Source organism: Cherax quadricarinatus, chromosome 3, assembly GCF_038502225.1.
Source record: "Cherax quadricarinatus isolate ZL_2023a chromosome 3, ASM3850222v1, whole genome shotgun sequence".
In the NCBI taxonomy this organism is placed as follows: domain Eukaryota; kingdom Metazoa; phylum Arthropoda; class Malacostraca; order Decapoda; family Parastacidae; genus Cherax; species Cherax quadricarinatus.
The window spans coordinates 77,787,125-77,812,120 of record NC_091294.1 but is presented as its reverse complement, the minus strand read 5'-3'; the positions used below and the strand labels follow the sequence as shown (position 1 = coordinate 77,812,120).

The following is a 24,996-nucleotide window of genomic DNA, read 5'->3' as shown; positions in this document are numbered from 1 at the left end:
ACAATAAACTGGCCACTACCATCCACAGGATGGATATGACTTGCACAATAAACTAGCCACTACCATCCACAGGATGGATATGAGGTACACAATAAACTAGCCACTACCATCCACAGGATGGATATGAGGTACACAATAAACTAGCCACTACCATCCACAGGATGGATATGAGGTACACAATAAACTAGCCACTACCATCCACAGGATGGATATGAGGTACACAATAAACTAGCCACTACCATCCACAGGATGGATATGAGGTGCACAATAAACTAGCCACTACCATCCACAGGATGGATATGAGGTACACAATAAACTAGCCACTACCATCCACAGGATGGATATGAGGTACACAATAAACTAGCCACTACCATCCACAGGATGGATATGAGGTACACAATAAACTAGCCACTACCATCCACAGGATGGATATGAGGTGCACAATAAACTAGCCACCACCATCCACAGGATGGATATGAGGTACAAAATAAACTAGCCACTACCATCCACAGGATGGATATGAGATACACAAACTAACCACTAGCATCCACAGGATGGATATGAGGTGCACAATAAACTAGCCACTACCATCCACAGGATGGATATGATGTACACAATAAACTAGCCACTACCATCCACAGGATGGATGTGAGGTACACAATAAACTAGCCACTACAATCCACAGGATGGATATGAGGTACACAATAAACTAGCCAATACCATCCACAGGATGGATATGAGGTACACAATAAACTAGCCACTACCATCCACAGGATGTATATGACTTGCACAATAAACTAGCCACTACCATCCACAGGATGGATATGAGGTACACAATAAACTAGCCACTACCATCCACAGGATGGATATGAGGTACACAATAAACTAGCCACTACCATCCACAGGATGGATATGAGGTGCACAATAAACTAGCCACTACCATCCACAGGATGGATATGAGGTGCACAATAAACTAGCCACTACCATCCACAGGATGGATATGAGGTACACAATAAACTAGCCACTACCATCCACAGGATGGATATGAGGTGCACAATAAACTAGCCACTACCATCCACAGGATGGATATGAGGTGCACAATAAACTAGCCACTACCATCCACAGGATGGATATGAGGTACACTAACTAGCCACTGCTACTAATACTGCTATTACTACTACTACTATTACTACTACTACTGCTAATACTACTATTACTACTACCAACAGATGGCTCGGGGCAGAGGTCGTGGTAGGAAGGCTGCTGCCAAGCGCAAGACTGATGATGATGGGTAAGGAGTACTCTTGATCCCAGGAGCTAGAGTTCAATTCTACCTTCACACTCATCAGTCCTTACTATCTATCAAGCACATATCTCCTATAATAATAATAATAATAATAATAATGCTAATAGTAATACCCATAATACCAATAATGACAATACCATTAATAATAATTAAAGATACTTTAGTTACAGTTGTATCTTAGAAGTATATCTCATAAAGATAATTTTAAGTATCATTTGTAACTATATCTAGTTAAAGATAGTGGTAATACTGTGCTATCTTGATAGTATCTTTCTCGTAAAGATACTCTCAATTGTAACTATACCAAGATAGTGATACTGTACTATCTTGATAGTAACTTTCCTGAGTAACAAAGCTTTATCTTATCTGCTCTAACAGAGAACCGCCAGCTAAACTTCAGCGGGAAGACAGTACCAACACCAAGCTTCGGAAAGCTATACAGGAAGCAAAGAAGTCAGCTAGTCAGCTTAATAAGCCGAGGAAGATCAAGCCGGATCAAGTTCTTCTTAGATCCTTCACAAATGTGACTATCAACCTTCTATCTGTAATAATAATATTAATGATATGAAAACGTGGGTTACAAAAGAGGGTGCTGTATATGTGGAGCACTGCTGTATATGCGGAGCACTGCTGTATATGCGGAGCACTGCTGTATATGCGGAGCACTGCTGTATATGCGGAGCCCTCCTGTATGCTGTATATGCGGGGTCCTCCTGTATGCTGTATATGCGGGGTCCTCCTGTATGCTGTATATGCGGAGCCCTCCTGTATGCTGTATATGCGGGGTCCTCCTGTATGCTGTATATGCGGGGTCCTCCTGTATGCTGTATATGCGGGGTCCTCCTGTATATTCCACTATTATAAATCTACTACATCTTGTTAACCCTGCTGTATCACCCCAGCAGGTTTAGTGCTTTAATATGATAATCATACAACCTATTCACATGTTTTCCCTGTAGGCCAGTGTGTATGAGGACTACGCCTGCATGCTTAACCAGACCAACATAGGCAACAACAACAATAAGTTCTACATCATCCAGGTGAATGAGGATGCTGGGCGCTACATCTGCTTCACGCGATGGGGACGCGTGGTGAGTTATGGTATGGTCATGGGGATACCCCAAGGGTGGTTTGCTAATATAACAGCAGTTATACACAGGTTACAGTATAGTTTACTAATATAACAGTAATCATACAGAGGTTACAGTTATCATACAGGTGTCAGTCACACATATGCTACAGTTATACAGATGTCACAGTTCTTGTGCAGGTGTTATCATACAGATCTTACAGTTATACAGGTGTTATTTGTCACAATTATCATACAGGTGTTATACACAGGGTGAAGAAGGTCAGTCTAACAGTGACTGTTCCAAGGAGGTGGAGGCAGCCATAAAGTCCTTTAAGAAGAAGTTCAAGGACAAGACCAAGAACGACTGGGACAACCGAGACAACTTCACTCCACACCCCGGAAAATACACATTAATTGAAATTGGTAAGTAAAATGACCCTAAATTGGTAGTGAAATAGGTATTAAAATTGGTTTTAAATTGGTAGTAAAATTGGTCTTAATTTGGTAGTAAAATAGGTACTAAAAAAAAAAAAAAAAAAAAAAAAAAAAAAAAAAAAAAAACAATACCGTGACTGGAATGATACACAAGTACAGTGGACCCCGCATAACGATATTATTTCAATCCAGAAGTCTGTTTGGGTGCCGTTATAGACCGAATTTGTTCCCATAAGAAATATTGTGAATTAGATTAGTCCATTTCAGACCCCTAAAAATACACCTACAAAAGCACTTACAAAAATAAACTTACATAATTGGTGGAGTTGGGAGGTGATTGTTATCCGGGGGTCCACTGTAACCCACACATAGGAGAGAGGAGCTTACGACAATGTTTCTGTCCGACTTGGACCATTTACAAAGTCACACTGTGACTTTGTTACGGGTTATTTGTGTATAGGTATTAAAATTGATAGTAAAACTGGCCTTAAATTGGTATTAAAATTGGTCTTAAATTGGTATTAAATCCCCTGATAAAGCTCTACACAGAGCTTTACTAAGTTGCACCTTGATAAAGGTCTGTGTGCACCACACGACACAATAAAGCTGTGTAAAGCTTTACCAGGACTTGAGTCCTGGAGGTGAAGAACATCACAGTGAATATGACTACTAATTTTCCCTTCATTTTCAACAGATGATGATGACCCTCTGAAGGTGGTTTTAGGTGGTATGGGCTTGGACATCCTGCAGGTTACCAGGACTCGAGTTCTGGTGGGAAATTTACAGTGAACATGACTACTCATTTCACCTTCATTTCTCACAGATGAAGATGATGATGATGAGGAGGAGGATAATGATGCAGTAGATGGTGTTGAGCCCAGCAGGCAGCTAGTCACCTTCACTGGGTCATGTTCACTGCCATATAGGACACAGCTCATGATCAAACTCATCTTCTCTGATGACATGTTCGTCAACCAGATGTCTCACATGAAGCTGGGTGAGTATTGTAGGATTGTCTGACATGAAGCTGGATCAGTATTGTAGGATTGTCTGACATGAAGCTGGGTCAGTATTGTAGGATTGTCTGACATGAAGCTGGGTCAGTATTGTAGGATTGTCTGACATGAAGCTGGGTCAGTATTGTAGGATTGTCTGACATGAAGCTGGGTCAGTATTGTAGGATTGTCTGACATGAAGCTGGGTCAGTATTGTAGGATTGTCTGACATGAAGCTGGGTCAGTATTGTAGGATTGTCTGACATGAAGCTGGGTCAGTATTGTAGGATTGTCTGACATGAAGCTGGGTCAGTATTGTAGGATTGTCTGACATGAAGCTGGGTCAGTATTGTAGGATTGTCTGACATGAAGCTGGGTCAGTATTGTAGGTTTGTCTGACATGAAGCTGGGTCAGTATTGTAGGATTGTCTGACATGAAGCTGGGTCAGTATTGTAGGATTGTCTGACATGAAGCTGGGTCAGTATTGTAGGATTGTCTGACATGAAGCTGGGTCAGTATTGTAGGATTGTCTGACATGAAGCTGGGTCAGTATTGTAGGATTGTCTGACAAAACTGGGTCAGTATTGTAGGATTATTGTAGGATTGTCTGACATAAAACTGGGTCAGTATTGTAGGTTTGTCTGACATGAAGCTGGGTCAGTATTGTAGGATTATTGTAGGATTGTCTGACATGAAGCTGGGTCAGTATTGTAGGATTGTCTGACATGAAGCTGGGTCAGTATTGTAGGATTGTCTGACATGAAGCTGGGTCAGTATTGTAGGATTGTCTGACATGAAGCTGGGTCAGTATTGTAGGATTGTCTGACATGAAGCTGGGTCAGTATTGTAGGATTGTCTGACATGAAGCTGGGTCAGTATTGTAGGATTGTCTGACATGAAGCTGGGTCAGTATTGTAGGATTGTCTGACATGAAGCTGGGTCAGTATTGTAGGATTGTCTGACATGAAGCTGGGTCAGTATTGTAGGATTGTCTGACATGAAGCTGGGTCAGTATTGTAGGATTATTGTAGGATTGTCTGACATGAAGCTGGGTCAGTATTGTAGGACTGTGACATGAAGCTGGGTCAGTATTGTAGGATTATTGTAGGATTGTCTGACATGAAGCTGGGTCAGTATTGTAGGATTATTGTAGGATTGTCTGACATGAAGCTGGATCAGTATTGTAGGATTGTCTGACATGAAGCTGGGTCAGTATTGTAGGTTTGTCTGACATGAAGCTGGGTCAGTATTGTAGGATTGTCTGACATGAAGCTGGGTCAGTATTGTAGGATTATTGTAGGATTGTCTGACATGAAGCTGGGTCAGTATTGTAGGATTATCTGACATGAAGCTGGGTCAGTATTGTAGGATTGTCTGACATGAAGCTGGGTCAGTATTGTAGGATTGTGACATGAAGCTGGGTCAGTATTGTGAGATTATTATAGGATCATTGTTGTATTGTAGGATTAATATCTCATATAAAGGTGGGTCAATATTGTGAGATTAATACATGTATTGTGGAATTATTGTTAGACTAATGTTGTGGGATTAAACAAACCTCTATTTTATCAAGCTACATAAAAAGAAAGATATACTAAGCCAAGCTCTACTAAATTAATAAATTCCTTCACTTATTCCCACAAACGTCAATTATTTCCAAAGCTCTAACCTGTCGTCACTTTACAGACGTGAAGAAAATGCCGCTGGGAAAGCTCAGTAAGCAGCAGATTGCTAAGGGACTCGAAGCTCTAATGGACATTGAAGAAGCCATCAAGAAGAACAAGGTGATTGTATATGATAAAGCTCACTTATAGAGCTCTATGTCAGCTCTTATAAAGCTCTATATATGGTCAGTTCTCTTATAAAGTTCCACTATATACAATGGTGTTATATAACACCCTGAACATTGTTCTTACAACCACACTAACAATGTTATATAACAACCTGAACATTGTTCTTACAACCACACTAACAATGTTATATAACCTGAACATTGTTCTTACAACCACACTAACAATGTTATATAACAACCTGAACATTGTTCTTACAGCCACGTAAGGTTCTGATGGAGTTATCATCCAAGTTCTTCACCTTGGTACCACACAACTTTGGTCGCAGTGTACCGCCAGTCATCGCTGACGACAGTGTGGTACAGGAGAAGAAGGAAGTTATGTTGACACTAAGTGATATTGAACTAACCCAGAGTCTACAGAAGGATAAGGTACAGTATAAAGTTAATGTTCACTATAAGCAAAGCTACAGTATTGACTACAATGATAATAATAATATCTATTTCTACAAGTACATGTACAAGGTATACAGATTATAGCTGACATCAGTGACATATTGCTTTATAGAAAGTCCCTTGTTATACAGACCATAGCTGACATCAGTGACATACTGCAATATAGTAAGTTCCTTGTTATACAGACCATTGCTTACATCAGTGACATGCTACTATATAGAAAGCCCCTTTCTATACTGAGCATTTCCCACAAATTATGTCAGTTTTGTCCCCAGGATGCAACTCACACCAGTCTACTAACACCCAGGTACCTATTTTACTGATGGTGAACATGGACAACAGGTGTAAGGAAATGCCCAATGTTTTCACCATCGCCGGGAATCAAACCCTGACCCTTAGCGTGTGAGGCTAGAGCTTTGTCTAGCAGGCCATAGGCCAGGATTTATTAAGATAGTCTGAACAATGATAAGTTAGTCCAATGATAACTTAGTCCATACAATAATTTTATATAATATAGTTTATTACTTTTCAGAGCAAGAAGGATATACATCCATTACTTGAGAAGTATGAGATGCTGGAATGTGTATTATCCTTGCTGGATAAGAAAAGTGAGGAGTTTAAGGTACAGTGACGTCTGTTATTGTCTCAACACTATTGTCAATGCTGCATAGGACAAACTGGCAAATTAGGCCCAAGAATAAAAAAGCAGGCCACTTACTGCCGAATAAGCACAGCAAAAAAGAATTAAGCCATAAATCTACAAATCAATGAGAATCTAAGGAAATGATGCGAGTGAGGGAGGTGCATGAAGCATTAAGTAGAATGAAAGGGGGTAAAGCAGCTGGAACTGACAGGATCATGACAGAAATATTAAAAGCAGGAGGGGATATAGTGTTCGGGAGAGGGGTGGGATTAAATTATGGGGAATCAAATGCAAAATGGGAATTGACACAGTTACTTTTTGCTGATGATACTGTGCTTATGGGAGATTCTGAAGAAAAATTGCAAAGGTTAGTGGACGAGTTTGGGAGTGTGTGTAAAGGTAGAAAGTTGAAAGTGAACACAGAAAAGAGTAAGGTGATGAGGGTATCAAATGATTTAGATAAAGAAAAATTGGATATCAAATTGGGGAGGAGGAGTATGGAAGAAGTGAATGTTTTCAGATACTTGGGAGTTGATGTGTCAGCAGATGGATTTATGATGGATGAGGTTAATCATAGAATTGATGAGGGAAAAAAGGTGAGTGGTGCATTGAGGTATATGTGGAGACAAAAAACGTTATCTGTGGAGGCAAAGAAGGGAATGTATGAAAGTATAGTAGTACCAACACTCTTATATGGGTGTGAAGATAGGGTTGTGAATGCAGCAGAGATGTCCTGTCTAAGGGCAATGTGTGGTGCAAATATTATGCAGAAAATTTGGAGTGTGGAAATTAGAAGGTGTGGAGTTAATAAAAGTATTAGTCAGAGGGCTGAAGAGGGGTTGTTGAGGTGGTTTGGTCATTTAGAGAGAATGGATCAAAGTATAATGACACGGAGAGCGTTTAAATCTGTAGGGGAAGGAAGGCGGGGTAGGGGTCGTCCTCGAAAAGGTTGGAAGGAAGTGGTAAGGGAGGTTTTGTGGGCGAGGGACTTGGACTTCCAGCAGGCGTGCGCAAGCATGTTTAATATTAGTGAATGGAGATGAATGGTATTTGGGACCTGACGATCTGTTGGAGTGTGAGCAGGGTAATATTTAGTGAAGGGATTCAGGGAAACCGGTTATTTTTATATAGCCGGACTTGAGTCCTGGAAATGGGAAGTACAATGCCTGCACTCTAAAGGAAGGGTTCGAGATATTGGCAGTTTGGAGGGATATGTTGTGTATCTTTATATGTATATACTTCTAAAATGTTGTGTACTGAGCACCTCTGCAAAAACAGTGATTATGTGTGAGTGAGGTGAAAGTGTTGAATGATGAAAGTATTTTCTTTTTGGGGATTTTCTTTCTTTTTTGGGTCACCCTTCTTCGGTGGGAGACGGCTGACTTGTTAAAAAAAAAAAAATGTATGAAAGAGGTGAAGGTACCTAGGGATTGGCAGAGAGCATGTATAGTTCCTTTATATAAAGGGAAGGGGGACAAAAGAAATTTTAAAAATTATTGGGGAATAAGTTGACTAAGTACACGTATACAGTAATAATTTAATTTAGTAAAAGCAGTATAAGGTTAAATATACGGGTACTCACCAACATTTAATATTTGTGTTACAAAATTATCGAATTATATTTTTCTTAATATTCAGTGTTAAAACTATATATTGCCATAAAAAAAAAAAAAAAAAAAAAAAGAGCCAAAATAAAAAAAAATTGCAAATTTGTACGGATTTACACTAACAATTACTAGTTAGGTTCTAATGAAAAATCTGCGAATTAACCCTTTCAGGGTCCAAGGCCCAAATCTGGAGTCACGCACCAGTGTCCAAGAATTTTCAAAAAAAAAATTTGTTATTTTTTCTTATGAAATCGTAGAGAATCTTTTTGTGAAGGTAATAAAACAAAAAGTACGAAATTTGGTGGAAAATTGACGAAATTATGCTCTCGCGCATTTTGATGTGTCAGCGATATTTACGAATCGGCGATTTTGCCGACTTTGACTCCCATTTTAGGCCAATTACATTATTCCAATCAACCAAATTCTTAGCTATTTCACTAGTATTACTTCTATTCTATCGATTGAGCACAAGAAATCGCCAAGTCAACTGTTTCAACTACAAAATAAAGTGATCGGAAATTGTTAATTTGGCCAATTTAACACAAAGTTCAAAATATTCCAATTTCAAAATAGGGTCCAGAATAAACAATGTAGGCATTCCTGGCACTAAACTAACATTTCCTCTGTTCATTAGTCATGTTTTGAGGCTTTACAAATAAATTCCATTTTGATTTTTTATTCACATAATGAATTTTTATTCACACCAAAAAATAGAAGATTTACTGCTATGCAATACTGTAATAATTGTATAAATATCATCACCATATTTGTGAATGTATATTAGACCCACCAGCTGACGTGTATTAGACGTGTGAGGTCGTTCGTTTACTCTTGAATATCGGCAAAAATTTAACATTTCCGCTACTTTGAGCTCAGTTTCAAGCCATTTCCAGTGCTAAAACCAATCAAAATCATCTCTATTTCTGTAATATGTCTTCCATTCTATCAAATGAGACCAAGAAATCGCAAATACAACTATAAAAAACATACGAAAAAACATTGCAAAGTTGCTGTTTTAATAAAAAAATCATGATTTCAGTTTTTTTCTCTCATTATACACAGTGTGCTGCAGGATCTGTTTTATGTGGTGCACACATACCACATAGATGTATTCTCTCATATCTAGGCCCAAATGTACCACTCACAGTTTATCAGAGTGAGCTGAGCTCATGGCGTAGATCTACGGTTTGGACACTCACCATAAAGCCGTAGATCTACGGGACGGACCCTGAAAGGGTTAAGAACTGTGAATTTGTAGGAGTCCACTGTATATAGCTAAGTGCATCCATGGAAGTGTTTATACAGCAAACATACTGCGACCAGCCAGGATTTGAACCTTCGTCAGCTAGGCAGCCTCCTGGTAAGCTAGCTACTCTCTCTGGACACCCTAGACCACTACACCACGTCACATGACATTGTGTGTCCAGTGAGAACCCCGGACACATAAGGGAAGCAGGAGGTTGCCTGGACGACCTTGGTTCAAATCCTGGATGGTCGCATCTCTATGCCTAACTTCGCAAAACGCGTAAACTCATATGGGTGTTTGTTTGTGTTTTTTCAGATGTTGCAGACGTACTCCACTGCTTGTCCAAACACACGCAAGGGGCCGCTACTTGATGCTTGGAGAGTTGACCGCAAGGGTGAAAAAACCAGGTAATTATTTTTGTGATGACCAGTTATTGTTGCTGCTTTGTACTGCTACTTGTAGTAGTATAGTTGTAGTACAGGAATAGTAGTAGTTGTTATATTAGCAGTAATAGTTGTACAAATAGTAGTAGTTGTATTAATAGTATTAGTAGTTGTATTACTAGTATTAATAGTGGTAGTAGTTATGTAGTAGTGATTCTTGTATTAGTAGTAATAGTTGTACGTATTAATAATACTAGTAGTAACAGCAATAGTCGTAGTAGTACAAGTAATAACATTCATGAGGAAGCATTAAACCTGTAGGGGTCACACAGCACCTGGGTAATGTCTGGCCATCAAGTTCAACTTAAGAAAGTGGGACAAGCAAGTTCAGTTCCTTGGGTTAAGATCCCACCAACACCAAAATAGTAATTTTTTTTTTTTTAACAAGTCGGCCATCTCCCACCGAGCCAGGGTGACCCAAACAGAAAATCCCTGAAAAGAAAATACTTTCATCATCATTCAACACTTTCAACTCACTCACACAATCACAGTTTTTGCAGAGATGCTCAGAACACAACAGTTTAGAAGCATATACGTATAAAGATACACAACATATCCCTCCAAACTGCCAATATCCCAAACCCCTCCTTTAAAGTGCAGGCATTGTACTTCCCATTTCCAGGACTCAAGTCCGACTATATGAAAATAACCGGTTTCCCTGAATCCTTTCACTAAATATTACCCCCCTCACCCTCCAACAGGTCGTCAGGTCCCAAATACCATTCGTCTCCATTCACTCCTATTGAACACGCTCATGCACGCCTGCTGGAAGTATATACGTATAAAAATACACAATATGTATATCCCTCGAAACTAATACTGAGTAAAAATGGTGTTTATTAATTGGCCGGGTGGGAATGTCTAGTATTGTATAGGTATTTGCTTCAGATGGTAATTGTTTTTTCCAATAAAATTAACAGAATAAAGGACATAAGGTTTAATTTAAGCCCGATTCAGATGAACGTATTTTCTTCACTGTGTTACCTTCCCATGGCCAGTCACACTCGGTGATAAGTAATGTTTACAAACAGTAAAGTACGGGGTTCAATTTCTTGTTCGTTATTAGTGGGTTTTGTCTCCCGCCCACTACACGCTGTGCAACTCCTAACAATTACCCTATAATGTCAAAACTAAGTGCTAAACCCTCAAGGGTCATACAGCACTGATTAATAATAATAATAGTTTCTTTTTTTTTTGTAAATTTGATTGAAGAACAGCGGAAAGTCCTTTATAGTGCTGTTATTCAATTCTGAATGAGCTTTTTCAATTGCACTGCAAAATAATTGCACCATGATTTTTATATCATAAAAATATTTGATGAATTAGACACATGTGAAATACCCGGATATCTTTATTTTGAAGATGTTTTGGGGTCAATATACCCAGGTGTTGCACTCATTTACCTTTCTAATGGACATTGATTAGTTAGCTGGATTGGTAGAGCACTCAGCTCACACACAGATCTGGGGATCAGTCCCTGGTACAGCTGAAAAACATTAGGATGTATTTCCTTAAAACACTTGCTGTCCATGTTCACAGAGTTGTAAAATAGGTACCCTAGTGTTAGTGGACTGATGTACGTCACATCCTGGGACAAAATTGACCGAATTTGTAGGAAATTCTGTGCATAAGAATGGACTTTCTATATAACAGTATGTCATTGATGTCAGCTATGGTCTGTATACCTATTGTACATGTTCTATTGTAATATACAGGTGCTCCTTGACTTACGATGGGGGTTATGGTCCGACGAACTCATTGCAAGTTGAAAATATCGTGTCTAATATGAATGTAAGGTAAATAAGTAACTAGTATCAATGAATAAGTCAATAAACAAATAATTTCTGTAACTAAATACACCTACCATCCGCCTTATGACCTGCTCGACTTACGACCACTCGACTTACGACCGTGTTTTTTATGCCAAGTTTCTGGGAAATAAACAACTATGTGTGTTGTACACAGTGTTTATCCTAAACCTTACAGTATAAAATACAGTACTAACAGCATAAAAAGTAAAGTAAAACATGAAATACCAAAATAAAAAAATAAAGTCATTACAAAAATGTGATGTTGATATTCAGTAGTAAAGTTCGACTTACGACCAGTTTCTCGGAGCCGAACTCGGTCGTAAGTCGGATGGTAGGTGTACCAATATTGAAAAGTCAGTAAATGAATACAAGTTAGGGACTTGTTGCCTTCATGCTGGCAAATTATCTCAAGTTTCATCTCCAAAGCAATTGCTGCCACACCACTGTAAAGTTGAGCAAATTTAAGTCAAGGAGCACCTGTACGGTAATTTTCTCACTTGAGAGTTAAAAACTCATTTAACTGCTGGAATACCACGCAGATTTGCCAGCCATGATGACATCCAGCACCGCAAGTTACTGTGGCACGGCACCAATGTGGCCGTGGTGGCGGCCATTCTTAAGGCTGGCCTCAGGATCATGCCCCATTCTGGAGGTCTTGTCGGTCGAGGGATTTACTTTGCCTCGGAGCATGCCAAAAGCTCTGGTTACGGTAAGATGCAGAAAATTTCTTGACTCTTTTAGGGTCCAGACCCCTGATTTGAAACTTGTCCACAGGGTACACCTGGAGTACAAAATTTGATACGCTGATGCAAAGTTAGTGATCTGGGCCATATTTATGCATCGGTGATTTTGCCCACTTTGATACTTATTTTAGGCGAATTCCATTGTTCTAATTGCCCAAACTCTTACCTATTTTGCTAGTATGTCTTCCATTCTATCGACTGAGTACAAGAAACCGCCCATTCAACTATTTTTAACTACCAAATAAAGTGATCAAATTTGGCCAGTTTCACACAAAATTAAAAATTGTCATTTAAAGTGTCCAGAATGTAAACATTGCTGGCACTAAAACATTTCCTCTGTTCACTGGTTATGTCCCCAGGCCTCCCCTACCTGGCATATGGCATATTTTATTTCCTCGGGGTGAGACATTAGGTCATTTGAGAGACAAAGTTCCTCAGAGTAGGTATAATACGCTTGCTTTCCATTTGGAATTTTTACTGTTATGCAAACTACTGCATTATTGTAATATGCTGTATATGCAGGGCCCTCCTATATGCTGTATATATGGGGCCCTCCTGTATGCTGTGTATGCGGGGTCCTCCTGTATGCTGTATATGCGGGGTCCTCCTGTATGCTGTATATGCGGGGTCCTCCTGTATGCTGTATATGCGGGGTCCTCCTGTATGCTGTATATGCGGGGTCCTCCTGTATGCTGTATATGCGGGGTCCTCTTGTATGCTGTATATGCGGGGTCCTCTTGTATGCTGTATATGCGGGGTCCTCTTGTATGCTGTATATGCGGGGTCCTCTTGTATGCTGTATATGCGGGGTCCTCTTTTTTTTTTTATTATCACACTGGCCGATTCCCACCAAGGCAGGGTGGCCACCAAGGCAGGGTGGCCACCAAGGCAGGGTGGCCCACCAAGGCAGGGTGGCCACCAAGGCAGGGTGGCCACCAAGGCAGGGTGGCCCGAAAAAGAAAAACTTTCACCATCATTCACTCCATCACTGTCTTGCCAGAAGGGTGCTTTACACTACAGTTTTTAAACTGCAACATTAACACCCCTCCTTCAGAGTGCAGGCACTGTACTTCCCATCTCCAGGACTCAAGTCCGGCCTGCCGGTTTCCCTGAATCCCTTCATAAATGTTACTTTGCTCACACTCCAACAGCACGTCAAGTATTAAAAACCATTTGTCTCCATTCACTCCTATCAAACACGCTCATGCATGCCTGCTGGAAGTCCAAGCCCCTCGCACACAAAACCTCCTTTACCCCCTCCCTCCAACCTTTCCTAGGCCGACCCCTACCCCGCCTTCCTTCCACTACAGACTGATACACTCTTGAAGTCATTCTGTTTCGCTCCATTCTCTCTACATGTCCGAACCACCTCAACAACCCTTCCTCAGCCCTCTGGACAACAGTTTTGGTAATCCCGCACCTCCTCCTAACTTCCAAACTACGAATTCTCTGCATTATATTCACACCACACATTGCCCTCAGACATGACATCTCCACTGCCTCCAGCCTTCTCCTCGCTGCAACATTCATCACCCACGCTTCACACCCATATAAGAGCGTTGGTAAAACTATACTCTCATACATTCCCCTCTTTGCCTCCAAGGACAAAGTTCTTTGTCTCCACAGACTCCTAAGTGCACCACTCACTCTTTTTCCCTCATCAATTCTATGATTCACCTCATCTTTCATAGACCCATCCGCTGACACGTCCACTCCCAAATATCTGAATACGTTCACCTCCTCCATACTCTCTCCCTCCAATCTGATATTCAATCTTTCATCACCTAATCTTTTTGTTATCCTCATAACCTTACTCTTTCCTGTATTCACCTTTAATTTTCTTCTTTTGCACACCCTACCAAATTCATCCACCAATCTCTGCAACTTCTCTTCAGAATCTCCCAAGAGCACAGTGTCATCAGCAAAGAGCAGCTGTGACAACTCCCACTTTGTGTGTGATTCTTTATCTTTTAACTCCACGCCTCTTGCCAAGACCCTCGCATTTACTTCTCTTACAACCCCATCTATAAATATATTAAACAACCACGGTGACATCACACATCCTTGTCCTCTTGTATGCTGTATATGCGGGGTCCTCTTGTATGCTGTATATGCGGGGTCCTCTTGTATGCTGTATATGCGGGGTCCTCTTGTATGCTGTATATGCAGGGTCCTCCTGTACAATGAACCATCATGAAGTCAAAATATCGTAAGTCGAAATGTCAAGTATTACAACATATTAAGGCAAAGAGCACCTGTATACCATAAAATAATAATAATATACCTTCTCTTCCACAGTTCAACCTCACTGGGGTAGCTTTGAAGGAGAAGAGATGGTAGGCTTTATGTTCCTGGTAGAGGTAGCCCTAGGCCGGGAGAAGAGCATCACCCAGTTTGACAGTAGCCTTACCAGGGCCCCACCAGGCTACGACAGCATAGTAGGCAGAGGCAGGAATGAACCAGGTAATTACCTGTGTCAGTCTGGCTACTTTTCTATCATTAGTAAGAATATGAGGAGGGCTGCAGTATATTTTCTGGATTGTGCTAGGCAGGTCCAAGTCACCTACTTTGAGGAGAAGCTGGTCCAGTATATGGGTTGGCTTTGAGGAGGACCTACCTAGTCTGGGCTAGTAGGCTTGCTGCAGTTCCACCACTTATGTTCTTATAAAACCCCTCTTGTGGATATATACTGTGGAAAATTACATTTATCTGGATGTAACTCATAATGTACATACCAGTAAATAACAAAGATAATTATTATTTATCAAAGTTATAGACAATTAGGAATTTGGGACACCTAGGTCACAAAAATGTCCCCCTTCGATACCTACTACTTTCATATCCACAAGTTGCTCTAGACCTATAATTACAAATGAAATATACATACACCAGGAATTCTGGTAAATATATAAGTTTGTGGACTGTATATTAAAATTAATATATATGAGGATATATATATATGAGGATAACAAAAAGATTAGATGATGAAAGATTGAATATCAGATTGGAGGGAGAGAGTATGGAGGAGGTGAACGTATTCAGATATTTGGGAGTGGACGTGTCAGCGGATGGGTCTATGAAAGATGAGGTGAATCATAGAATTGATGAGGGAAAAAGAGTGAGTGGTGCACTTAGGAGTCTGTGGAGACAAAGAACTTTGTCCTTGGAGGCAAAGAGGGGAATGTATGAGAGTATAGTTTTACCAACGCTCTTATATGGGTGTGAAGCGTGGGTGATGAATGTTGCAGCGAGGAGAAGGCTGGAGGCAGTGGAGATGTCATGTCTGAGGGCAATGTGTGGTGTGAATATAATGCAGAAAATTCGTAGTTTGGAAGTTAGGAGGAGGTGCGGGATTACCAAAACTGTTGTCCAGAGGGCTGAGGAAGGGTTGTTGAGGTGGTTCGGACATGTAGAGAGAATGGAGCGAAACAGAATGACTTCAAGAGTGTATCAGTCTGTAGTGGAAGGAAGGCGGGGTAGGGGTCGGCCTAGGAAGGGTTGGAGGGAGGGGGTAAAGGAGGTTTTGTGTGCGAGGGGCTTGGACTTCCAGCAGGCATGCGTGAGCGTGTTTGATAGGAGTGAATGGAGACAAATGGTTTTTAATACTTGACGTGCTGTTGGAGTGTGAGCAAAGTAACATTTATGAAGGGATTCAGGGAAACCGGCAGGCCGGACTTGAGTCCTGGAGATGGGAAGTACAGCGCCTGCACTCTGAAGGAGGGGTGTTAATGTTGCAGTTTAAAAACTGTAGTGTAAAGCACCCTTCTGGCAAGACAGTGATGGAGTGAATGATGGTGAAAGTTTTTCTTTTTCGGGCCACCCTGCCTTGGTGGGAATCGGCCAGTGTGATAATAAAAAAAAAAAAAAATATATAATCACACAATTTATATACACACATTTATATAACAGAAGGAAAATATATTTTAATCATAACACTCGCCAATTTGACTGGAGATTAACGTGTCATGTACAGGGCCCCCCTTTTGCCTACATTTATGAAAATTTTACATAAATTAGACAGCTTATCTGAGGTTCCTGGAGTTGTCCTGTCCTGTCGCCTGATACTCAAATTATGCAGGAATGCACATCCAACAATTTCGGCTCCTATTTGAGAGGTTTTAAGCCCAATATAACCTCTAGAGCACGAAAATTCTTCCGATTCTTCACTAACGTTTGTGTTGACTCAATTCAAACATGACGAGTCTCGTCTGCGCAGGTGCTGCTTCCCATTTTTTATAACAATTTTTATTAAATACAATATAGGTCATCAATTTACATATACTGTATTTCAGGAAAATATCAAGTATTTTCCACATATACAGTCAGTTCTCATAGTGGAATATCACACTATATTGTGGAACTTTAAGAGAACTGACTGTATATAGTGGAACTTTGTAAAAGAACTGACTATATAATGGTACATCATTTCCTAAAACCTTGTTCCACTGTAAATGCCAAACCTATCTACCTTATTATTATGAAACTAACTTGGTCTGTGTTGATCAACAGATCCCAAGAAGAACAAGACAGTAATATTCGATGGTAAGGAGGTGGTGGTGCCTGTGGGTCGGCCTGTACCACAGCCAGAGTGGACCCAGAGTGGCTTCTTCCAGAGTGAATACTTAGTGTACAAGGAGAGTCAAGCTTGTATTAGATACATACTTAAGTTCTCCTTCAAGTAGCTACTAACGGCAGCCACCAACTTGATGTTTCACGGTACAACTTGAGGTGATGGTACACTATCTGGAACTTGTTTTAGTAGATAATGCACCATCTGGAACTTGATTGCCTTTCTACTAAAGGGTCATTAAGACTGGTTAATGGGGTTTAAAGTCTATCTACTACACCAGTCAAGAATACCTTAATACCTAAAATAGTGATTAATGTAAATTACCAATGTATATACACTGAGATATACGCCTCTCAGTGTATATATCCTGAGAGATACATTCCCTTGGTGTATATAGAGATATACCCCTTGTTACATATACACATGTATACACGTGTGTATATATTGAGATACATTACCTTGTACATATATACACCTCTCAGTGTATATACACCCACTCAGAGTTCTTGTATAATATACAGTTTTTAAGAATTGTATGAAATGTATCACACAAGTGTGTATGAATTTATATCAATAAATTTCTATTTCTTGGTGTTTGTATTTATTATAATCTAACCAGCTTTTTAAAGTTCCACTATATACAGTCAGTTCTTATAAAATTCCTCTATATAATTATTATAATCACAAGGAAGTGGTAAATCCACAGGGGTCATACACTGCTTTGTAAGTCTATTGTCTCTGTGGGCTCTCAGACAGCCTACCTGTCTGTCAGTCCATAGTTTTTGCAGGGTAGGCCTACCTTCCTTCCCTGCCACCTGTCTTAGTGTTCCATATGTACACATCCCGTACGACTCGCAGATCTGTGCGAATCAGATTTTGACCTTTTCATTGCCATATCATGCATTTGCCAAGCAACTATGGCACCCAGGAGGTATGCAAGTGATGCTGGAAGCGGCAAGAAAAAGTTAAGTCTTCGAGTTACGAAGAAAATGAAGACACAAGACAAGCCTAAAAGTGGTTCACGTGTGGTGGACACGGCTAGAGTTTATGGCCTTAATGATGTGTCGGTTCGTAGAATTAAAAAGAACGAGGTAGTATATGGGCTTGCATGATGAATAACCCGGATTGTCATCTGAAAAGAATGACACAGATCACAACCACCACTTAATTTCACCTTAATTAGGGACAAAGCCTTAAAGTTGTACAAGTGCGTGATGAGAAGGAAGGCCTGAATAAGCGTGTTTAGCACAGGCTGGTTCCACAACTTCAAGTTACGTAATAGGTTCAGGACTATAAGACACGATATTATTCCGGACTATGAAGCTAAACTTCTCCAGGCTGAGGAACTGATCACCTCAAATACTATTTCTCCAAGGTTGATGGACTGATTACATCATCTTTCACTACTACACCTGCTGCCTCTGTATTTGACTGAAGAAGCCTACTGTATAGGTGATACATTTCATCAAGATACCCAACTGTTGCACATGTCTTAATCTTCAACTTGTTGGTATTTTACACCATTACCAACATAAGTAACATAATATAAAGCAGCAAATAATTTCCTTGCTGTATTGCAGGAAATTATTTCCAAGTGTCTACGAGCCACAGCAAGTGTTTAATGCTGATGGCACTAGAGTTTGGAAGAAAATACCAACAAGAACTTACATCAATCAGTAAAAGTGCACCGGGCTTCAAGGCAGCAAAGTATCGCTTCACCTTGCTCCGTGTGGTAATGCATCAGGTTATAACAAGTGTAAGCCTGTTCTATGAAAGGTGTGTAGATAATACCACTTTGCCATAATCATTTTAAGGTCAGTCTCCTCACTGACAGCAACTTGCCATAGCCAGCTGAACAGACGTTAGTAGAGGTCCAGCATTTTTTCGCCACCCATTTATTGTCCTTCTCTTCATCTTTGCTCACTCTTGTCTTCTCTTCAGCTGTCCATTTTATGTGTTTGTCTAGCATCTAATTTTTCCCTTCCCCCTTGGGAGGTTCCATCAGTTTCTGTCTGTTCTTCCCCACTGCCATGTGTGAAAGCTCAAATCCCTACAGTTGCTTTTCACTCTTTTGTTCTTAATCACTTCCAGTCTCATTCTCATGCCATCACAGTGTACACTAATAGTTCTAAATCCTCCGACGGTGTCGAGTTTGCAGCAGTGTTCTCAGTGTAGTACGAGGGCATTTATTAGACTTAACATTTTTACAGCTGAACTGTATGTAATTCTCATTGCAATTATCTATATTGCATCAAGGCCTATATCAATTTTTGTAGTCTCAAGTGCTTTGCAAATTAAAAAATTTGTTTCACCTCATCCCCTAGTTCTTTGTGTACAACTATGGCTGCACCACATCTCTAGCAAAAACCTAGGTACCAATTAGGTTCAACCACCACCACCTAGGTACCAAGTTCTTACACAAGAATCGCCCACCAGCGTGGCTGTGTGAAACTACCTCCTGTCTCACAGATACAGGGTGTATGGTGTATATAGCACATCAGTATCAGTGCACATTTTGTTTACACAAAATTAAACTGTTACTGTGGATAGTCTTACAAATAACAATAAAGACTTATTCTTTATTGAACACCAGGATAGTAACTATTTCAAAGACTATCCCTTCAAAAATAGTACAAAATACATATAAAACTTTAATACAATGGTTTAAAACTCTTCTATTTCAAGGACCATTGCTTAGAAGAAACATCAACCATCAGTCAGTCAACCACTGTCTTAGTTTCACTTACTAAGGCAGTGTTACACACAGAAGAAACACATACAAACAGTCAGTCAACCATTCTCTTGTTTATTCACCTTAGTGGTAAGTTAGGCTAGTAATCAGACTAACTTTACACAGAATTTTGTATAATAGTAATTGTAGTAGTTATAGTTGTAGTAGCAGTAGCCATTGTAGCAGTAGTAGTAGTAATAGCAACAGTAGTAGTGTATCATACAAAGGTGAGTTTAGTCCTAGCTTGGTTCAGTTGCCAGACGTTCAGTTCCTCGTACTCTTCTATACACTCTGTTACCTGTCAACATGTAGTGTTAGTAGATAATAACATAATACTTCATGATAGTACTATACTAGTAGATGACTACCATACTAGAAATGGTAGCATACTAGACGATAGTAACATACGAGTAGTAAAGATAGTCGCAAATAATTCACACAGTAGTTAAGACGAAGATAGTACTATTATCAGAGACTACTAACCTGGTCTGGCTTGTAGCCCTTGCTAGTACACCGCTCCACAACATCTGCTAGCTTCACCATGTGTGATTCTCCTGCCACCTCACAAATCAGTGCATAGATCTTGTCTGTGGCTGTCTGTGCTCTGTTGTGACAAGACAGAATGGTTTTCATTAGAGACAGACATAGAAGTGGCTGTTAGATAGCAAGAAATGAGGTGTAGGGCAAGGCCTGTCATGCTGTGGACCTTTGTCAGGTGCTTGCAATGCGAGATTAAATGAAAGTCAATGAAGGAAGTGCTGCAGCTGCTAGCAACTATCATATTTCCAACTGCTACATCATGTGCAATAAGACTATACACATTATAGAAGTATCCAAGTTTGTTTCTGCTTATTATATACACATTATACATGTTTGTATATACAGTGGTACCCCGAGTTTCGGCCATAATTTGTTCCAGACGGCTGTTTGAGTGCCGATACTGGACGAATTTGTTCCCATAAGGAATAATGTAAATTAGATTAGTCTGTTTCAGACCCCCAAAAATACACTTGCAAAAGCGTTTAAAATAATACACTTACATAACTGAGTTGGGAGCTGTATGAAACTTGGGGTACCAATGTATATATTATATAAATTTCTTTCTTTCAACACACCAGCCGTATCCCACCGAGGCGGGGTGGCCCAAAATGGAAAAACGAAAGTTTCTCTTTTTGACTTTAGTAATGTATACAGGAGAAGGGGTTACTAGCCCCTTGCTCCCGGCATTTTAGTCGCCTCTTACGACACGCATGGCTTACGGAGGAAGAATTCTGTTGCACTTCCCGGACTAGAGTCCTGGAAATGGGAAGTACAATGCCTGCACTCTAAAAGAGGGGTTTGGGATATTGACAGTTTGGAGGGATATGTTGTGTATCTTTATACGTATATGCTTCTAAACTGTTGTGTTCTGAGCACCTCTGCAAAAATAGTGATTGTGTGAGTGAGGTGAAAGTGTTGAATGATTAAAGTATTTTCTTTTTGGGGATTTTCTTTGTTTTTTGGGTCACCCTGCCTCGGTGGGAGATGGCTGACGTGTTGGAGAAAAAAAAAAATTATATATATACAGTGGTCCCCCGCTTTTCGTAGTTCCCGGCAATTGTAAAATTCGCCAATCATAGAGGTATTTTCGTATAAACATGGACTCGCTTTTCATAGGTTGACTCGCGAGTCATAGTTCGTCCAGGACGCGTACCCACGGCGTGAGCCAGGGCGGCAGCCAGTCTGGCATTGTTTACCAGTGAGCGAAGGTCCCCTCACGTGCTCCAGTGAAATATTTCATAATATTCCATTTATTTTAGTGCTTGCAAGTACTAAATAAGCTACCATGGCTCCAAAGAAAGCTCCTAGTGCCAAGCCTCTGGTAAAGAAGGTGAGAAATACGATTGAATTTAAGAAAACCATCATTGAACAATATGAAAGTCGTACAAGTGTGGCCGAACTGTCCAGGATGTACAAGAAACCCTACACAACCTTATGTTCCATAGTGGCCAAGAAAAATGAAACAAAGGATGCTGTTGTTGCAAAGGGAGTAACTATGCTGACAAAAATGAGATCACCAGTACTGGAAGAGGTTGAGAAGTTATTATTGGTGTGGATAAATGAGAAACAATTAGCAGGAGATACTCTTATGACTTCGTTTATTTGTGAAAAGGCTAGGCAGTTGCATGAAGATTTGGTAAAGAAATTGCCTGCAAATAGTGGTGAAGTGAGTGAATTTAAGGCCAGCAAAGGCTGGTTTGAGAGATTTAAGAACCGTACTGGCATACACAGTGTGGTAAGGCATGGTGAGGCTGCCAGTTCGGATCACAAGACGGCTGAAAAATATTTTTTCTTTTATTATCACACTGGCCGATTCCCACCAAGGCAGGGTGGCCCGAAAAAGAAAAACTTTCACCATCATTCACTCCATCACTGTCTTGCCAGAAGGGTGCTTTACACTACAGTTTTTAAACTGCAACATTAACACCCCTCCTTCAGAGTGCAGGCACTGTACTTCCCATCTCCAGGACTCAAGTCCGGCCTGCCGGTTTCCCTGAACCCCTTCATAAATGTTACTTTGCTCACACTCCAACAGCACGTCAAGTATTAAAAACCATTTGTCTCCATTCACTCCTATCAAACACGCTCATGCATACCTGCTGGAAGTCCAAGCCCCTCGCACACAAAACCTCCTTTACCCCCTCTCTCCAACCTGAAAAATATGTGCATGAATTCCAGGAGTACATAGAGGCTGAAGGACTGAAACCCGAACAAGTGTTCAATTGTGACGAAACAGGCCTCTATGGAAGAAAATGCCAAAGAGGACCTTCATTACACAAGAGGAAAAGGCAATGCCAGGACACAAGCCTATGAAAGACAGGCTGACACTAATATTCTGTGCTAATGCTAGTGGGGATTTCAAAGTGAAGCCATTACTAGTGTACCATTCTGAAAATCCCAGAGTGTTCAGGAAAAACAATGTTATGAAGAGTAAATTGTGTGTGTTTTGGAAATCTAATAGTAAGGCATGGGTCACGAGGGAAATTTTCGTCGAGTGGTTCAATGAAGTGTTTGGCCCTAGTGTGAAGGAGTATCTCCTGGAAAAGAAATTGGATCTCAAGTAATGGACAATGCACCTGCTCATCCTCCAAACTTGGATGACCTAATTTTCGAGGAGTTTGGGTTCATCACAGTAAAGTTCTTGCCCCCGAATACCACTCCTCTCCTCCAACCCATGGACCAGCAGGTTATTGCAAACTTTAAAAAACTCTACACAAAAGCAATGTTTCACAGGTGCTTGACTGTGACCACAGACACTCACTTGACCCTAAGGGAATTTTGGAGAGAACACTTCAGCATCCTCCACTGCATAACCCTTATAGGTATGGCTTGGGAGGGAGTGACTACCAGGACTTTGAACTCTGCCTGGAGAAAATTGTGGCCAGATTGTGTCGACAAGAGAGATTTTGAAGAATTTGGGACTGACCCTAATGAGCCTATGTCTGTTGTAAAATCAATTGTGGCACTGGGGAGTTCCATGGGGTTGGACGTGAGTTTGGAGGATGTGGAAGAATTGGTGGAAGACCACAATGAAGAGTTCACCACTGAGGAGCTGCAAGAGCTTCAGCAGGAAGAGCAACACATCGCAGCTCAGAATCTTGCTGCAGAGGAGGAAGAGAGATGGAAGAAGGTGCCTTCTTCAGAAATTAAAGAGATTTTTACTATGTGGGGTAAGATGGAAAGCTTTATGGAGAAACATCACCCTAACAAGGTTGTTGCAAGCCAGGTTGGCAACATGTACAGTGACAAAGTCTTGGGCCATTTTAGGGAAGTGTTAAAGAGACGCCAGAAACAGAGCTCTCTCCACAGTTATTTTGCGAGACAGGACTCCAGTGACTCTCAAGGTGGTCCTAGTGGCATTAAGAAACAGAGAAGAGAAGCAACCCCAGAAAAGCAAATGGTGCCTGAGGTGTTGATGGAAGGGGATTCCCCTTCCAAACTATAAACAATCCACTCTCTCTCCTCCTCCAGTCTCCCATACACTAAGAAGAATCTCCAGTAAAGGTAAGTGTTATGCTGTTAATGTTTCATTCATCATTTCCCATTGTATTGTTTATGTACTACATGTATATTTCATGTAAAAAATTTTTTTGTTTTAATACTTCTGGGTGTCAGGAACGGATTAATTGTATTTACATTATTTCTTATGGGGAAAATTGATTCGTAAATCGTAAATTTCGGTTATAGTAACGGCTCCAGGAACGGATTAATTACGAACGAGGGACCACTGTGTATGTATGTGTATGTATATGTATATATATGTATATATATATATATATCATACATACAGGAGGGCCCCATTTATACGGCGGGTTAGGTTCCAGGCTACCGCCGTAAAGCGGAAACCGCCGTAAAGTGGAACACCCTTTTTTTCCCACTTACAAATGCATACAAACACTAGATAACAAGTTTACACTAACATATATTAAGTTAGCAATAGAACCAGGCATCAAAAAACAATAAAAAAGTACAATACACACATAGTGCACTCATTACTTACCTTAAAATATTTATAGTCTTAATCTAGGGTGAGACAAGTAGTATTTATTGTAAAAAATCAAGTGTGGTATGTATGGTAGTCAGCCAGGCTACCATACCAGAGAGAAAGAATGAGTGCATGAGAGAGGACAGGCGCAGAGTTATGTAAACAAACCAGGCGAAGGTAAGTTTTGTAAACAGTGTACACGTCTGGTTTGTGTACAAGTTACATTGTGTACAGGTTGTCTCTACATTGATACGGTAGAATAAATAAAGAAGAACACTCCCATTCTCATGTAACATCATTTTGAGAAGAAATGATGCTCTGAGTGAAGGCAATGGAAGTAAGTCACTGACTTTTTTGGGTTATCCTAGGTTCTCTACACATATGTTATGTATTTATGCTATGTATCGTGTTTATTATATAATTTTGAAAAAAATATCACGGATGGATTAATGAAAATGTGTATATTAATGTAATATACAACATTTAATGATACACCGAGCTCAGACAGCGTAAACAAAAACTGAACAGGTTGTGGACGATCACTTGGTCAGGCGAAATAGACGGTATTAATACGTGTCCAGTTTTAGTTCATTCATGTACATTTGTAAGAGTTTGTGAAACTT

At 40.3% G+C, this 24,996-nt stretch overlaps 2 protein-coding genes across 2 annotated transcripts in view; one reads left to right on the top strand and one right to left on the bottom strand.

Annotated features, from left to right (window-relative positions):
• LOC128704794 (protein mono-ADP-ribosyltransferase PARP3) overlaps window positions 1-17,707 on the top strand; it is a 34,608-nt gene extending 16,901 nt beyond the window's left edge. Inside the window, exons 2-13 of the mRNA XM_053799940.2 lie at window positions 1,230-1,291; window positions 1,685-1,829; window positions 2,266-2,397; window positions 2,648-2,801; window positions 3,637-3,810; window positions 5,496-5,593; window positions 5,860-6,030; window positions 6,587-6,676; window positions 9,866-9,957; window positions 12,344-12,513; window positions 14,846-15,010; window positions 17,057-17,707. Of these exons, the coding sequence (XP_053655915.1) occupies window positions 1,230-1,291; window positions 1,685-1,829; window positions 2,266-2,397; window positions 2,648-2,801; window positions 3,637-3,810; window positions 5,496-5,593; window positions 5,860-6,030; window positions 6,587-6,676; window positions 9,866-9,957; window positions 12,344-12,513; window positions 14,846-15,010; window positions 17,057-17,229 (1,626 nt within the window). The 3' untranslated portion in view covers window positions 17,230-17,707. The remainder of the gene's footprint in view (window positions 1-1,229; window positions 1,292-1,684; window positions 1,830-2,265; window positions 2,398-2,647; window positions 2,802-3,636; window positions 3,811-5,495; window positions 5,594-5,859; window positions 6,031-6,586; window positions 6,677-9,865; window positions 9,958-12,343; window positions 12,514-14,845; window positions 15,011-17,056) is intronic.
• A 1,975-nt stretch (window positions 17,708-19,682) lies between these two features.
• Mcm7 (minichromosome maintenance 7) overlaps window positions 19,683-24,996 on the bottom strand; it is a 27,059-nt gene continuing 21,745 nt past the window's right edge. Inside the window, exons 13-14 of the mRNA XM_053799930.2 lie at window positions 20,332-20,452; window positions 19,683-20,146 (exon numbers count right to left, since the gene is read on the bottom strand). Of these exons, the coding sequence (XP_053655905.2) occupies window positions 20,066-20,146; window positions 20,332-20,452 (202 nt within the window). The 3' untranslated portion in view covers window positions 19,683-20,065. The remainder of the gene's footprint in view (window positions 20,147-20,331; window positions 20,453-24,996) is intronic.